Source organism: Balaenoptera physalus (genome assembly GCF_965194825.1).
Source record: "Balaenoptera physalus genome assembly, chromosome: 21".
Lineage (NCBI taxonomy): Eukaryota > Metazoa > Chordata > Mammalia > Artiodactyla > Balaenopteridae > Balaenoptera > Balaenoptera physalus.
Genome location: NC_138902.1, coordinates 35,265,852 through 35,282,547, shown reverse-complemented (window position 1 = coordinate 35,282,547; position 16,696 = coordinate 35,265,852). Strand labels below are relative to the sequence as shown.

General features: G+C 42.6%; 1 protein-coding gene across 1 annotated transcript in view; it reads left to right on the top strand.

Annotated features, from left to right (window-relative positions):
- CSMD1 (CUB and Sushi multiple domains 1) overlaps positions 1 to 16,696 on the top strand; it is a gene marked incomplete at its 5' end in the record, with an annotated part of 1,822,885 nt that overhangs the window by 1,761,365 nt on the left and 44,824 nt on the right. The window contains 2 exons of the mRNA XM_082444064.1: positions 12,902 to 13,075; positions 14,472 to 14,645. Coding sequence (XP_082300190.1) covers positions 12,902 to 13,075; positions 14,472 to 14,645 — 348 coding nt within the window. The remainder of the gene's footprint in view (positions 1 to 12,901; positions 13,076 to 14,471; positions 14,646 to 16,696) is intronic.

Below are 16,696 nucleotides of genomic sequence, written 5' to 3'. Positions count from 1 at the left end.
ATCATGATTTTAGAATGCACAAAAATGAACTTCAAAATTATCATACATTTTGTTATCTTTTTAAATTTTTTAAAAATTATGTTAATAAGTTAATGTGATATTAATGTCCGTCAATATAAGGACAATGACTTATTTAAAATTGAAAGTGTGCATAGTAACTTGGTCTTCTTTTTCCCAAGGATTAACATTTTGTGCATGACAATTTTTTAAAAAATTGGGCTGAAAAATTTTCCATGGAAAAATCTTCTGAATAAGTGTATGAAAATTGTTGAATAAGCAGCTTAAAGTGCAGTGATTTCTAATGCTCCTTTTAGATCTCCAAGTAATTTGCAAAATATGTAAACTGCCTTTAGTCCTTTAGAACTCTCTCTGTGATCTCAATAATTTTGTAATCACTCCAAAGCAGTAGAAGCTGGAAAGTTTAAGCTTCTGAACCTCTGTGGGCTAGGCTCGCTTTAGGAACTAAGCCAGGACCAGTAAATTTTAAATAGTAATCATCTGTTCTTTTCACTGGAGAGAATTTGAAGAAACACTCAGGAGAATTTGAGGATGAAAGTAAAGTAGCAGTCCCAGAAAAATGCACCTGACGAAAGAAGGAGGTTTTCAGGCTTATCCACGAAATGACTTCCTTCAGATTAATACAGGACTTAGATCAGTGCTGCCTGAATACTGTGTGTGTGAATATTCCTGTTGATGGTAGTCACTGTAGTTTTCAGCCGAGTGCTTCTGGGATTTTCTGAGCTTTCCTAAGTGTTCTTGCGAGATCGGCCACTGAGTAGTGCACTCCTTAAGGCAGCTGCAGTTGGGGTAGGTTTTCTCCGTCTACTGCAGTGGAACTTGGTGCCTTCGAAGGGGATCAGGTGATCTAAGAAATTGCATCTCCGCTATGAATTGTAAGATGGAAAGTAATAGCAATTTACGTTTGATTAGTGCCTTATGGGCTGAAGGCAGGGCAGTGGTAGCCTCAGGAGCTTTAAGTGTCAAGTTTAATTTATGTAACTGTTGAATCATGGGGCCAGCTTGAGCCTTACTGATTGCAAATAAACCTTTACCTGTTGTGTGGCATTCTTCTGACTGAAGGTTAGGACTTTGAAGTAGAAAGGACGAAATGCATATTGAATAGTTGGCTGGATGGAGAAGCTCAAAGGCATGGCCTCAGTGGGATGCAATATGGCTTAGACACTTTTTGGAAGAGGGAGTGCTCAGAAGGAATTTAAACTGAAAATAAAGAGGAAGAAAAATGTCCAGATTATAATGTATAAAACATTAGTGTTGTAGAACTTGGAGACGGCATATAAAGAATAATACAACTGGAAAGGCGTGAAGTATTTAAAAGAAAAAAGACACAATTAGAAAAGGGTGAGAAATGATGCATAGCCACATGTTTATAAACCAATGAGTAAAGAATGTGTAATAAATTTAGTTTAAAGATTTTAAAAGTTTGTAAACATAGTCTCGCAGCTACCACGGAGACTTGAAGGGGTAAAATCCATAATACACAGCATATGGCAGTGAAGGATAGCTCTTCTCCGGAAAAATGGGTGGCTGTGGGGTAGATAATGTAGTGTAACCCAGCAGGAATATATGGCCACAGGACCCAGAATGCTGTGCGAGACACAGCCGAGAACGTGGGGAGAAGAGCAAACAGGTGGAGAACAGAGGTGACGTCTGTGCTGGAGAAGATTATAAAATGCTCAGAAGGGGAAAGGGAAGAGGGGCTGTGATCCTAAATCTGGCACAGATATCTGACAGAGTAGCTGTTGGATTCCTCCATAATCCAAACATTAACAAGATGCCCTATTTGGATATAGTACTTTGAATGGTCTTATTTATTGATGACTGAAAATGTGCATTTTGAGTTTTATCTTATTGAACTCTCATTAGGCATATTGTAAGTGCTCAGTACTCCTACTTACAGATAAGAAACAAAACTTAGAGCTTAGGAATTTGCCCAAAAAATATGTATCAAAAACAGCATTAAACCTAAGCAATTTGACCATAGAACACAGGCTTCTTAACATTAGGGTATATAAGTAGTTTTTAAGTTTTGTGCTACTTCACCAATATATTTATCTTTCAAAAAAAGAGATATAATAAAAGAGGCCATTACACTACTATGCTAATTCTGACCACTGAAGAGGAATTTGTTGGTTAAGTGGAGGAGAAATGAGCCTTCGTGCTAGACTACTCCCCACCGCAAGGCACCTGCAGCACGAGGGTGCTTAGCACCTAAGTGGCTCTTCGTGGGTGATTTTGTTCTTCATCCTGCACGGTTCCCGGGCCTCTTGCTTACCAATCACGCTATGATTTTCTTTCCATTTCTTGTCATCTGAATTATTCCTTTGTATGTTTCCGTGGTTTTGAATGTCTTAAAAGTCTGGGTTTCTACCAAGCTAAATGACCTTGGGTAACCTTCAGGCTCGTGCGGACCCTGTGAGGATAAACTATATAGTCATGGAAGGAAAATGACTTATAATGACAAAGGAGGTAATTGCTAGGGATACTTTTCAAAAATTCAGATACTTTCCAAAAATAGTCCATATGATCCCATGACTTCAACTCTAACAGAGAAGAGGCAGGACCCTCAAAAACCAAAACAACCCCGAAAACTCTGATTTTAAGAAACAAATCACCCCAATGTGGAGGAAATGGGAAATTACCCAAGGAAACAGAGACAGTTACACCAGATGTTCTACAATGAATCCAGTTAAGAGAATGAAGTACACTTGAAGGGCCATGTCCTGAAGGACAGATCTGCCACGAGCTGGGAACAACAGAAGTATTCAGGACCATGAAATGTAAGGCCCATGCATAGGTGATGTTCGAAATAAAACCCAAGTTCACTCATCAGAGTTGGTGTTAAAGGAAGTGGACGAAAGAACGCAGAAGGGCTCAGCTTCCTCCTCACGCTGTCTTTTCTGTGAAGAAGAATTATGATGTGAATAGGAAGGTTAGAGAATCTTTTATATCAGACACTGGAAAGAGAAGGAGAAAGAGAAAGGAGTCCATCAGAGAGAACTTGAGAGTTTCAAGTAGAGTTGAGTCTCCTGGCCGGGAGGGTCCCATCCAGGCAAGCTTCGGGTACCAGGGAGAAGATGGCCGAGTCACTGGCTCCTGGGGGATGTCATTAAAGGGAAGTACTCTAGCATTAGACAACTATTTGGTGTGACTTTACACACACAGGGGAAAGAAGTTAGCTGTCAGAAGCTATGGATTTGTTAACTTGATGATACACAGAGCAGATAATCAAATCTGTTATTTGTAAGTTCTTGTGTGATGTATATTTATGAAGAGCTAACCTAGGTTCACAAAAATCACATGCTAGTCTGGATCCATCTTTGTTTGATGTTACTTTTAGATGGGTGTTTAGAAATAGTCTTCAGAAATGGTGTTTCTGAATTTTCGGCAAGATGTATGTCAAGGTTTTCCATCATAACTCTTATAATTAAGAAAGAGTAATGTGGACCTTAGGTTAAGTCTTTTAAAGATTCCCTGAGAGACAGTACATGAATGATGTTCAGTGGATTGCTGTGATTTGGGAAGGAGGTTTCCAGGTGTATGTTTCTCTCTCCTCACTCTAGTCCTTTCCAAAACGTTTATTTATCTCCTGGATGAGGGCATAACACTGCTAGCTGAAAGAGTGAGAATAAATATGTGATGACAGATTCAGGAAATCTTCAAATCGAATGGTAGGCCAAATAGATTTCATTAGACATAGGAAAATAATGGAAATAGTGTAAAATTTTGCTCAGAGTAAAAAACAAAATAACTGTCAATGTACATGGTGAGGAGAAAATTATGAAATCATAGCACACACAGAAGGACTGGGTGTTTTGGACAATGGAAGGCTCGTTTGTGCAAAGAGATGCCTCTGACACTGATATTGTTTTGTGACTAGTCTCCATCTCGTTCCGTGAGCCTGGGTGGGCCATATCTGGGGTGATGATTTCAGTTCTGTGAGATAGTTTATGTGGGCTGTTGAGGAACTGAAATGTGTATGTGGTGAAGGATCTGGTAACCATGACACTGGAGGAATGTTTGGAAAACTTGCGATCCTAAGTTTGGCCGAGAGAAAAGTTAGGGAGTAATTAATAGCTATTTTCAAATAGTTAAAATAATTGGTGGGAAAAAGAAGAAAAGAAAAAGAAACAAAAATAAAATTAATTAAACACATCTGCCAAGGGCAAGGACCAGGGTTGCTAATGACATTAGTGAAACAACTCCATTCATCGGTTTGAAATAGCAGATGCTATGTACAGAAAAATAGTTTTCAGACCCAATATAAGAAATATTTTCCCTTATTTATTTTTTAACATGTGGGATCTGTCCAGAAATGCAATGAAGACTTCCTATAGAAGGTGGTTGGCTACCTGGCAGGTTTTTGTCTGGGGCTCCATTAGACTCTGAGCTTTATTGATTCTATACCCACCATGCTTTCTCCATCACAATGCAAAATACTTTGGCAAAAACATTTTTCAAGTTGTGCGTGAGGTATCTTGCTTATTTTTAGGGTTACTAGAACAAAAAACGCTTTTGCCTGAGGTTTTCCTTCTATTTCACGTGGAGCAGGGATCGCTTATTTCCAGTTGTGGTACGATGGTTATTTCCAGTGGTTTCCGTCAGGGAAGAATATGCCAGATTCCTTGATGATCATTGCAGTGGAAATGGCCAAGCATATGCACAGACGCTGCCACAGTGAGAGTCTTGTGATTGTTAATGGTAGGAGAGCTGGATTTAAGGAGATGACGGGTGATTTTCTTTGTCTAACATTCGAGAACCTAATCTATGCTGTGTTTGTGGGTACCTAGTCTGAATTCTAAGCTAGAACCTTTGAGAAAAGATAGAATAAGGAAAGCTGGGCAACCCTGTGTGCAACCATCATTATACCTAAAATTTAGGCAAAGTAATACATTATGTATATCAGAGTACATTTTTATAAAGGGTTAGCCACGCTTAATCAACGCCATCATCCCTGCTTTACACCTGGGCTCTCCCAGGGTGCTGTGAATTGCCCCGGACTTGTTCTGATTTACCATCTGTGCTGTGCAATGCTACAGATCTCCCTGGGCTGGAGAATTAAGCACTGAGAAGGCTCACCCCCCGTATCTGCATACCAGGTAACGTACAGTCCATCAGGGAAGTTTTACTGTCCCCATGCTCCCTTAGTTATTTTCTTCTGTTTATCTTCCCTGCGGTAGTTTGCGTTGAACCCGACAGAGAGCACACCGAGTACACGAGGTTGTATGTTTGTACTCCAGGTCTCCTATCATAGAAAGCTGCATTAATCTTTTAGTACCGTTTATGTCATTTAGACTTTTTCAACACATACTAACCCATCATGTCTTTCACTCTGTTACCTCTAATCTGTTTACTCAAGACGTCAGTGATAGATTGAGACATTTCCCACCTAAAGAACATTATCTTTTTTTCATTAGATTATTTTGCTATTATCTGAAGTAAGTTTGCATTTGCTATAATGACCTATGAGGAGACGAATTCCTTTGTAAATATGATATCATGGTGACATTCATGTGGCTAAAATAGCTAAATGACATGATTCAAAATGATATCATTAGACCATGTTTTTTCATAGTTGTTAGGGAATAAAACTGGAAAGTATTCAAATGCCTTGCATTTGATGATAGATCCACGTACAAATTTTTAATAAAACAAGTGATTATGACAATGCTTATATTGCAGCAAAAAGATGATATTAGAGCAGAAAGATTAACCCCTCCCTCCTTGATCTTGGTATAAAAGTGATCTGCAGTATAAAACTTAGTCTGTATGGTAGTCAGGGAAGGTAAAATATTTGGAAACACTCAGTGCTAATCTTCACATTTTACATCTGCATTATCAGTGGCTCGTAGATAAATGTCACAATATTCCTCCCAGCCACAAGTGCTTCTGTCTCTATTTCTGAATATTATCTAGTGATATTCATTTAATTCCTCAAGAAATATTGCACAGGATGTAAAGGTAAATAGGAGGTGGTTCTTTTTTCTTTTAAGGAAATTATCATCAAAGGAATAAATAAGATAAAAACCAAGTATCTTTAATAAAAAGTTGAGATTGATGAACGTCAGGAGAGAGGTCCACACAGAATCCTCCCCATACCCAGAGAGGGAGCCACTTTGATGAAGAGGGCACTCCAACACACAGCAATGGACTAGAGCATCCCAGAAATGAGAGCCACGGAACAAGCAGCAGCTGCATAGGTGCAGAACTGTGGGGCAGGAGGTCCTGATGGCTCGCCTGGACCAAGCACGTCCCGGGCTGGTGCTCTTTGTGGTCACGTGATGCTGAGGGATGGTGCTAATATGGCAACGCGATTGTGGAAGGAATTCACGTCCTTTCACGAACGCCCCCTCTAGATCAGGCAGGGGCTGATGCTGGTGCAGAGGCCATGACACTGCTCTTAGAACTCACAGTCTCAGAGTGGAGATAAATAGGTAAGAAAAATTCTACTTCTGTCTGCTGAATTCAAAACAAAACAACCCTCACCATGTAGGTATTGTAAACGGATGGTCCTGGAGATAAGAGTCTCCTTCTGCAGGGAAACCTAAAATAAGGGAGATGTTTGCGTTGAGTATTAATGGGCAGTAATTCCTTTAGGGTTTGTGAAGACTGCAAACACAGGGTGGATTTGGATTAAGTTATATGACATTTTACAGGCAGACAAGAATGTGAAAGAAGTGTTATGCAAAAGGGCAGTGTGTGTGCAAAGTGATAGAGGTAAAAAGTGTGGTACATTGAGGAACTACATTAATAAAAAGGCAGATGAGAGATTTCTGAAAGCCCCAGAGACTACCCAAATCATGGTACTGGCCTGAAATTTTCTTATCAAATATGGTTTAAAATAATTGCCGTTGACTAGGGTGTGTCAAACAGAGATGTGATACAAATGTATTTTGTGGCGAAGGGATGGGCCCTGGTCGTTGGTGTTACTAAGGGCACAGAGTGTTGTACAGATCATCACACCCCACCGGCCAATCCCTGCAAAGATTCACGTGCTTTCTACAATATTACATGTTCTCGGACTTCCACAAAGTTGCTCAACATTACCGCTCAAAATTGCTCCTGGAGAAAAAGAAAAAGTCTCATTTGTGAGAACTCAAATATGTTCCTTTAGTATGCACAGATCTGGAGATTTAAATACCATCCACCGACGTTTAATGCTCTTAAACGTGTTCCCTGTACATAAGAGGATCTGATCCATCTGACATTTCATGGCCATTTGTTAATAGTCAAACGGTGTTTGCTATTGGCTTTAGAATTCCCTGCCAAATACCCCTGCCTTTAGCCCCAAGCTGGAGTTGTCACTGGAATGGGCAGAATGAAGCAGATTGCATTTCTAATTCTCTTGCAGGTACAGCGTACTTACAACACTTATTATTTTCAGCAATAAGTACCAATAATAACAAAGCAAACATGAAGGTTGAATATTTGGTTTGTAGATTTTCTAAAAATGTATGAATGTATTCAGTTCTAATCCCCAAACCAATATTTAGTATTTGTACTGACACAAACTGGCACAGTGAAAAGAAGGTGACCTTAAAATAGGGAATTCTGGGGTGGGGGGGGTGACGTGTTTGTGTGTACGTGTGAGTGTGAGAGAGTGTGGCCTTAGGGCAGGAGAGAGATCCAGCTATTCAGTTCCTGTTGACGCACAGACCCCGCAGCGAGGATGCCCAGCACAGGGAACTCCTGTAACCTGGGAGCCGCGCGCCCCGCAGGTCCCCTGGAGGAGCAGGTTTCCATGGCACCAGTGGAACTGTATTAAATTCCCAAATCACAGAATTCGCTTCTGAAATTGCACGAGTCTAGGTAATTGTAAGAGACTCTAACACACGTTGCCTGAAAGTATTCAATACTTGAAAGAAGCATTCAGACTCTGCCTTTGTTGTGAGTTTAGGCACATCTGCTAACTGACATCTGACACTCTGTGTCTGTCACTCAGCAAAGTCACCACTGAAAGTCAGTGCGGTTTGTTAGGTTGCAGACCGTGATCACTGCAGCATCAGAAACAGTGACGTGCAGTCCAGAGAGCTCAGCTAGCTGCTGCAAAACCCTGCCCGTGGGTGGGACTCCATCTCTACAGTGTACGTGCACGTGACTCCCAGACAGCAGGGATGCAAGGGCAGGTGTGAGGGCAGAGGACACAAGGGATTCCATTCATCCAGGGCGCAGTTTTCAGAATATTCACTCTGCTACTCAGAATCGTTGTACGACACACACTAAAACATGTGCGTGTAGACTCTGGACAGTAGCCTTCTAGAACCACTGCTTGGAGAGGCTGGTCAGCTGAGGCCCTGCCCTGGGGGATAGACGCATTACTCGCGGCAAGTGCCGGTCCCGGTCCCCCTGTCCCGTGTGCTGGCCCGGGCTGCGTGATGTCAGGGCCGCGGGCTGGCGGCTTCTCTGCGCTTCAGACCGTGAGCTGGGCTCCCACACAGCTGGGCCGCCGTCTGCCTTCTCCAGTTCCCACGCGGAACGAGTTTGCGGGAAACCCTCGACCCAGGAGGAAACTGAGAATCCCCTTGCCCGTCCCTCTTTCTCCCTGGGTTTGGCTCATGGCAGCCCCAAGGCGACTTCTCCCTGTGAGAGGCCACTGGCATTCATTCAACCTGGCCACCACTCTGTGTTTTAGCGAAGTTTGGTAGATTTTATTCCTCCTAACTCAATTTTCGAGAAAGATTGTTAAAAGAGATTCTCTTTTCTATTTGGGACATCTAACTAAAGCATAATAGCTAAAATATAGTAAATAAAAACAATACAGCTTTCGTTATATCTAAAGTAGCATAAACTTAAAGGCCAGTGATCTTCACAGAGGAGTCATTTTGCAAATGAGGTGAAACCTGCAGACTCTTGTGACCCACTCACAGGTATGAAATCTTAATTTTTCTGAAATTTCATGGAATTCCTATTCCATTGTTCAATTCGTCTTAACAGGCCAATTTGAAGGATATTTTTTAATGGTATATAGTGTGTGAAATAAAGAGAGTCACCGAACTAGAACTGGAAAATACCCACCCTGGCATGGAATTCTTGATTCTGCTACTGATTCTCTCAAGAACAATTTTAAGCAGTTGGAGAATTACCCGTTCCATAGTAATGCCTGTCCTCAGCAGGGAGAAAATGCAGAATTAAAATGTAAAGTTCTAGGAATGTGGAAGTAGTAGAATTGGTTATTCATACTTAACTAAAAGAAAATTCAGCAGTTCCTTTAGGATATATCTCTATATCTATCAATCAATCTGTCCACTGAATTAAAAATCATATGCAGTTACAGTTTTACAGCATCCTACCTAATTCTTTAGCTCCTTGCTAGCCAGAGCTCTCAGGCTCTGATTAGTGGCAGATTATTAAATTCACGAGTAGGATTGATGTAAAAATAAAATAGGCCACATGCTTTTCACTTAGATTTTCTGTCCGCACTTTAATGGAACCATTTGTCAGGAAATTTGGCTTCCTTGATTTCCTAGGTGTGATGACACTGGCTGCAGAATTGCCTGTAAAAAACATTTAGTGATCTTTGTTTAAGCTGAAGCCAAATGCTAATGAAAAAGAAACAAGCAAACAAAAGCACAAACACAAAACCTAGGGGCCTGGCATCACAGTGTCGGATCTACTGGATAATCACATTATTTTATTTAGTTGATATTTTGTTTTGAAATGTGCAGGACTGCCCTCATCCCAATTCTTTTTTTTTTTTTTTCCAGTTAATAGAGTTACTTATCCTTCTTTACTGCTTTTTATACTCAGTGGAATAGTAATAATTAAATGCACCCAAAATTATGGAGATGTAGCACATGAAATATGTAAGGTCATAAACTGAAGAGGATAAAATAGGAAGTGAAGTTCGAGGTGATGCTGTCAATTCTTCTTCCTTCAGGCACTGAGCTGAAAGGGAGTGTGTTTGAAAGACATCCCCGATTTTCTTTAGGTCTTTAAGGCCAGTTCCTCCCTGAACTGAAGTGACCACATGTCAGAGAAGAGTTGCTGTTGGAAGTCTTTATTTCCACACAAGCCTGTCAGCCTTGCCATCTGGTTTCTGGAGTGTACAGATATCTCCTTGCCGTTAGGAGTGCTTATTTGCCAGGCTTTCAACAGAGAATGCAGCCTTGAAGCATGTGTCCTACTGAAAACTTAGATGAAAAAAATATGATTGAGGTTTAAAAGTGAGCCTAGCCAGTCGTGTTTGTCCAAGTCAAGAGTGTGGCTGTGCAGATCACGGAGAGGTTTGGGGACTTTCTGTCGCAATGTATCCCTTTCAGCATCTCGGTTACCCTGAGCCCGGGTCCCTCCTCTTGGGGTGCTGATCAGGTTCAGAATACCCCCAAAGTGCTTGACATTCTCTAGAGTAGCAGCCAGGAATCAGGTGGCCCGCACTGTCTTTGAGGATTGGAGTGTGTTATTTTGGTGAGTACTTCTAGAAATTACATCATTTCCTTCTCACCTCGGAAGTGGCTGGATCCCTGCAGTAAGCCCGTGCGTGGCGGCTCTGGCTCCTTTCTTGTCTCGGGGATGCGAATGGGGCTCCACGTCTCGACCTGATGGAGATCGCCGTGCAAAGCCCAGCCTCTGGGAAGGAGCCCGCATCCGTGTTCCAGGATAACAGCCTCAGAAGCTCTCCCTTCAACCCCCGGAGAACATTCAGCCTCCTCCCGGTTCCCTGCTTGTTTCACGCCTGGTGTGGGGGGAGGTGATTTGGCTTCTGGTCAGAATCAGGTTTATTGATCTGGATCTGGCTGAGTGGAAAAGCTGCAGAGGTGACAAAAGATCAAGCGAATCGAGCACAACTTGACCTGACCTCTTACAAATGTTAGCGCAGAGATTCTGCTCAAAGAGGGATACCTGTCACCAATTAGGTTTTCTCCCTCTGTCCTCTGCAAGGTTATCTTGCTGATAACAGATCTGGTTCAAACCTAGGATAACACAATGCAGCTGCATTGCCTTAAACAGAAATAGAGAGTACTGTTCTGAATTCTTCCAGAATGGTGGCATTAGCCCTGAGTGTCATATGACAGTAGTTTGGCCATGCTCTCAGCTTTGGGGTTGCTGTACTCTGAGTAAACACTGGCAGCTGCGTGCTCTACTCGGAGGGTAGTGGCCAGGGGAAGTCCACTCCAGAACGCTCTGCAGCCGCTCCAGCCTAAGGAGCGAGTTTTGGTGGACAATTTAGGACCTCTCCTTGTCTATCCATCCTTTTCGTGTCAGTTACTCCTAATGCTCCATAGTTTGTTGAGTTAACAAGATACTCTTTCCATGGACGTGAGGAGGGGGGAGGGACAGAGAGGAGGACGGAAGGAGAGGAAGGAAAGAAAGTGGAAGGAGAGTGAAAGAGAAGAAGGGAATCCCGCCTTTCATAGTTTTCCCCTGACCACACCGCACCTTCCTACTGTTACAGAGAAAAAATATTCATGACGCTCCTTAACGATAATGAGGCAGACTTTTTTTAGTACCCTAGCGATTGGTTGTAGGGACCAGGGTGATGGGATTTCACAAAGATATGGCTCAACTCCAGATGCTGTGTGGGCCAGCGGGGGTCACAGCCAAGGGGCAGGGAGGGGGCACGGGTGGGACATTCCTGAGAGGGACCCTCAGGGCTTGGAGGGGTTCTGGCTGAACCCACCTACCAGTGGCAGGTGCGGTGAGAAACTGGCTCAGATGTTGAGGCTGGAGGGTTCTCGTAGGCTGACTCAGCAGGGTGCTTGCTGAAGTCGGCTTTTACAAGGAGGCGCGCAGGGCCTGGGAGGAGTGTCAGGACCCGGATTAAAGCTTTGTCAGGCAAAGAACCTTTGTCACTCCCCAGCCTTCAACTCGAGAAGGACTGAAAATTCCTCTAGCTTCCTTCCCCACTTGGAAGCCCTCTGGTTCTGAAGCTTACCTGACACCCTGTTTGCCAGCGACCTCCTTACATATCAGAGTCCTCACATCAGTACTGTTTTCCTCCCCTTAAGTACTGATGTTCACCCCAGTTTCGTTTGGGGGCCCTTTCTTTCCTTGCTGTACATACTCTTCACGGGTGAGCTCAGCCACCTGTTGGGTTCAGCCTCCATCTGTAATCTAGCTTTTCCTAAATCTGCTCTGTCTGCAGGGTGTCCCTCCCCTGAGCTCTGGGCTTCTGTGTTCAACTGAGGATGCGACAGTTTCCCCTAGACATCGGTTCAGACATAACTCAAATGGACATTTTCTGAAATTGAACTTATTTTCTGATATCAATCCTTCCTTTGGAATTTCACAGATAGTTCAGGAATCTAGTCTCTCACTGGAGATCCTTCCATCCTTTTCTTTGCTACCCATTTTCAGTAGGGTTGCAGAACTTATATGAATTCCAAGTGTCTCTTCCTTTCTTTTGGCTTTTATTTGGAAATAGAATAAATAGATAAATAACATAAAATATCAGTAAGAAAAATAAGTAAAAGAAATAAATGGAGAAACTATAACTGGGGAATTACCTTTTAACAATTTTATATTTGAACTATTACTTATGTTACCCACAATTGTTGAGAAAAATTAATGAGTTGAAGAAAACTCTATCAAATAAAAAATACATAAATGGAAAATATTCCAATAATGTTTGCATTCAATGCTGTCAGTCACTTGACAATAAAGATAAACTAATTTTGAATGTAGTACTTTTATTATTTTAGATTTTTTTATTGGAGTATACTTGATTTACAATGGTGTGTTAATTTTTCCTGTACAGCATAGTGACCCGGATATACATATACATATATATCCTTTTGTATATTCTTTTTCATTCTGGTTTATCCCAGGACGTTGAATAGAGTTCCCCGTGCCGTACCATAGGATTCTGTTGTTTCTCCACGAATGTGGTACTTTTACAGAAGACAGGCTCTCCAGCGTGTTTTTGTCGGTTTTGATTGCTTTTCAGCGGGCCACTGCGGCTCCCCGGATCCCATTGTGAACGGTCACATCAGCGGCGACGGCTTCAGTTACAGGGACACCGTGGTGTATCAGTGCAACCCCGGTTTCCGGCTCGTGGGGACTTCCGTCCGGATATGCTTACAAGACCACAAGTGGTCTGGACACACCCCAGTCTGTGTCCGTAAGTACAGCCTGTGAACTAACTCAGCGGGTGCTTCCCTTCGTGGTGTTTTCTTTTGTCATTAGGTCATAACACAGACATGTTTAAGCTCAGAGAAAGGATGGAGAGCTGTCGGAAGAGAGAGAACGTGGGCGCTCCTCCCCTTCCGTCTCTGGTCCTCCTCCCGTTCCATGTCCTTCCGACGCCTCCGGCAGGCTCCCTCCACATTGAGTTTGCTCACCCGCTCATCTCAGATGGGTCCCAGGATGAGGGAGGTCAGGCATTCATTCCCCCAGCATTGTCCCGGGACGACGAGGTGGAAACAGCGTCCCACCAGAGGAGGATAGAGGTGCTGGGCCCGAGTCTGCAGGTTGGCTTTGCAGGGGCCCCACGGTAGCCACCCCCCAAGCTTCTGTGTTGTTTTGTGTTCTTGTCATTGCTTCATCAAGAACGCAGAGAGTTTGTACGCGGTCCTCCCTTTAATAAAGAGGTGAAATTGTATGTAACCATTGTCCTCAAACTTCATAACTTGAGAGACGACTGCTGACTCCTATTTTTAGAAGAGATTGTACCCTTATGCAAATTTCCTTTTAAACCAATTTTTTTTCCTAATATGTTCTTTATTTTCCTAAACAAGGGGATTGTTGATGTAAGTTTAGGACAGTGGCAGGTGTTCTCTGGGATAGTGCTGTGGTAACTGTACACAGTTCAAGGGTGAAAGCTTTGCTTAGAAGAAAAAATTGTTGACAAGATAAATGAGAAGGAACACACCAGTTTTACAACTGTAATGTGTTTCTTTTGAAAGGGCCAGTGAGGGATATGTTCATGATTTGTATTGCTGTTATTGTGGACATGACATAATGAGGGTTGGCTATGTTCCAAAGGACCATACAATAGGGAATGTCAAAGAAAATATGATTTGAGCATGTACTCTTATTTTTGCTAATTTCATGATGTTTAAATTGATATTGGATTAATTTATACGTACACGATTTAAATTATCATCCAAGTCCCTATAATGTTTCAAGATGAGAGTTCCACAAAATTAGCTGGTGTGTTCTCAGGGGAAAATATTTAGAACTCATGATTAATACAAAAATGTAGCATCTCTTGTTTTTCACTGCTTTATTTTAAAATTACCTGATATTCTATCATGATGTAAGAAATAATAATTATGGTGATGAAGAAAGTACATTTGCCAGGCGCTAGTTATTTTCCACGATTATAATAAAAACCTGTGGGTTTAGCCCATGATTCTTTCTCTCAATATTCCCTTCCAAATATAAACACAATCTGTAACATATCTGATTAGCTGTCAACCCCTTAATTCATACATTTAACATACCTGTATGTGTATTAATGAAGAATGCCAAGTGAGAGTGATGACTTATTAATGTGGACCTGTCTTCCTCCGTAGCCATCACCTGTGGCCACCCAGGGAACCCTGCCCACGGCTTCACTAACGGCAGCGAGTTCAACCTGAATGATGTTGTGAACTTCACGTGCAACACCGGCTACTTGTTGCAGGGCGCATCTCGAGCCCAGTGTAGGAGCAACGGCCAGTGGAGCAGCCCTCTGCCGACCTGCCGAGGTAGGAGAGCTTCCGGGGTTAGTGAGGGCTGAACCATAACACCAGGGAGCCTGTCTGCGTGCGTAGAGGGGGAAGCTTCCCCTCCAGGGACAGGGCTTCTGCAAGCGCTTGTTGTTGGGGTGGGAAAACATTTCTGAGTATAACGCGCAAATCGCTCCATGGCCTCTTTCTTGCTATTGGCCAGATATTCAATCAAAAAACCCTGGGATTCTCTACTTCAAAGACTACTCGTCTTCCGTTTGTCTTTCTCTCCATTTATGCACTCACTTATTTCTGCCACATGTATTCCACACCTTTGGTCCTTAAGCTTCTAGCCTTATGGATGTATTTGAGAAGTTCTTATTGCTTTAAATCTCAAGTTTTAGAAATTCACTTCTTTAAAAATGGACACATAGATCTGGACTAACACCTAAATTTCCAAGGGAATGCTGGTTTGTAGTTTTTGTATTTCTAGATGTTTGAGCTAGAAATACAAAAACTTTTCCTTAAAACATCTCCTTCAAATATTTTCCATTAAAACATCTCTCTTACTGAAGACGCATGTCCTTCCATGTGAAGGTGAGTTTTTTGTTGTTTTGGTTTGGTTTGGTTTTTTGGTAATAATATGGTATTAAAGGCAGACACTTATGGAGGTCCCTTGCTCTGACAACCACCCACCTTCCCACTGGGCCCCAAGGGAGCTGTATTCAAATGCAACAATAGCAGAATGGGAATCCAGGCAAGTTTTAAATAGCAGTTATGTGAAATTGGCTACAAACTGTCGAGTCTGGCACATGTCTATATCAGAGTGCTTGGCTTAAGCTCGAAGACAAAGTAAAGCCTCCTAATTCCACTTCCCTCTAAAACTCCCTTTTCAATGTTGGAAAGTCTTGCTGTGAAGAGCAGAGACCCCAGGTTCCCTGTTCTCACTGTCCCCAGAAAGCGGGCTTCGGGCGTGTCCTGTTTGGGGGGGGTGGAGTATCTCACAGAGATGCCCCTGGTTTCTTGTTCCAAAGCTCCTGCTGGTCTCCTGACAACGTGGGGGTCTGGTCAGCTTGGACACTGACAAGTTCATCTTGTAGGTTATATGTTATTATTATAATTGTATTAGGCAGGGCCATGGAACGGGGTGATCGGGGTTAGGGGACATCTTGGAATGTGTGAGCCAGGGCAGGAAGCTGGCTTCTAAATGACCTCTGGCCCCTCTGCCTTCCACGTGGGGCACCTTGGCAAACCCTAAATGCTTGCTGAGCATCGTGATGCACGTGGCTGTGATGAGCAGGGTCACTCACTCAGCCTCCCCCTCACGTCTCACAGGGAAACATGCGGCCCACGTGTCTGCTGGGAGCCCTGAGCACGTGGACGGCAGTGGACAGGCTGAGCTGTAGGTGTCCGCCACTTGGTAACGCAGCTGCAAAGATGTAGGAAAAGGTTACACACCTTTAATCAAAGTGCTTTCTCTGTCCTCTATAGCAAGGAAAAACAGCACGACTGAAAGAATGGTTACAAATGAAGGCCCTTAAATTTGGGTTCAGTTTATCTTCACACAGGGTTACGGCCTAACTCTGCCTTTGATGCCTTAGGTGTATGAGAACCATCTATATCCATTCCCCCCAAACCCTTCTACTCAACTTAATTTAATATTTATTAAGCACCTACTGTGTTCCGAGTGCTGTGCTGCACTGTCAGTACAGAGATGGGTGAAATACTTCATACCTTTAAGTAGATACCAACCCGGAGGCTAATTAGGGGGGAGAAAGTCCCCACAGCTGCTGAGACTTTGTCCACTGGACACAGTACATTCTGGTTAAATGAAAGATTGAGTAAGTTCAAAACAGCAGGCTTTTAATTATCAAAACGTTTTTTGTTTCTGTACTTCATTTTCCTCTAACTTATGCCAAAAAGAGAGAGAGAAGAAGTTAAATGCCTATCATTTATTAATGGTTTTTGGTGTTTTACAATAGATACTAGGTCCTTTAGATATCTATGCAACAGTTTAAAGAATGCTAGAATGTGTTTTAAGGTCTTCAGTATTGATTCTGACTTTTCTTGCCTTCCTCCCTTTTCTTGAA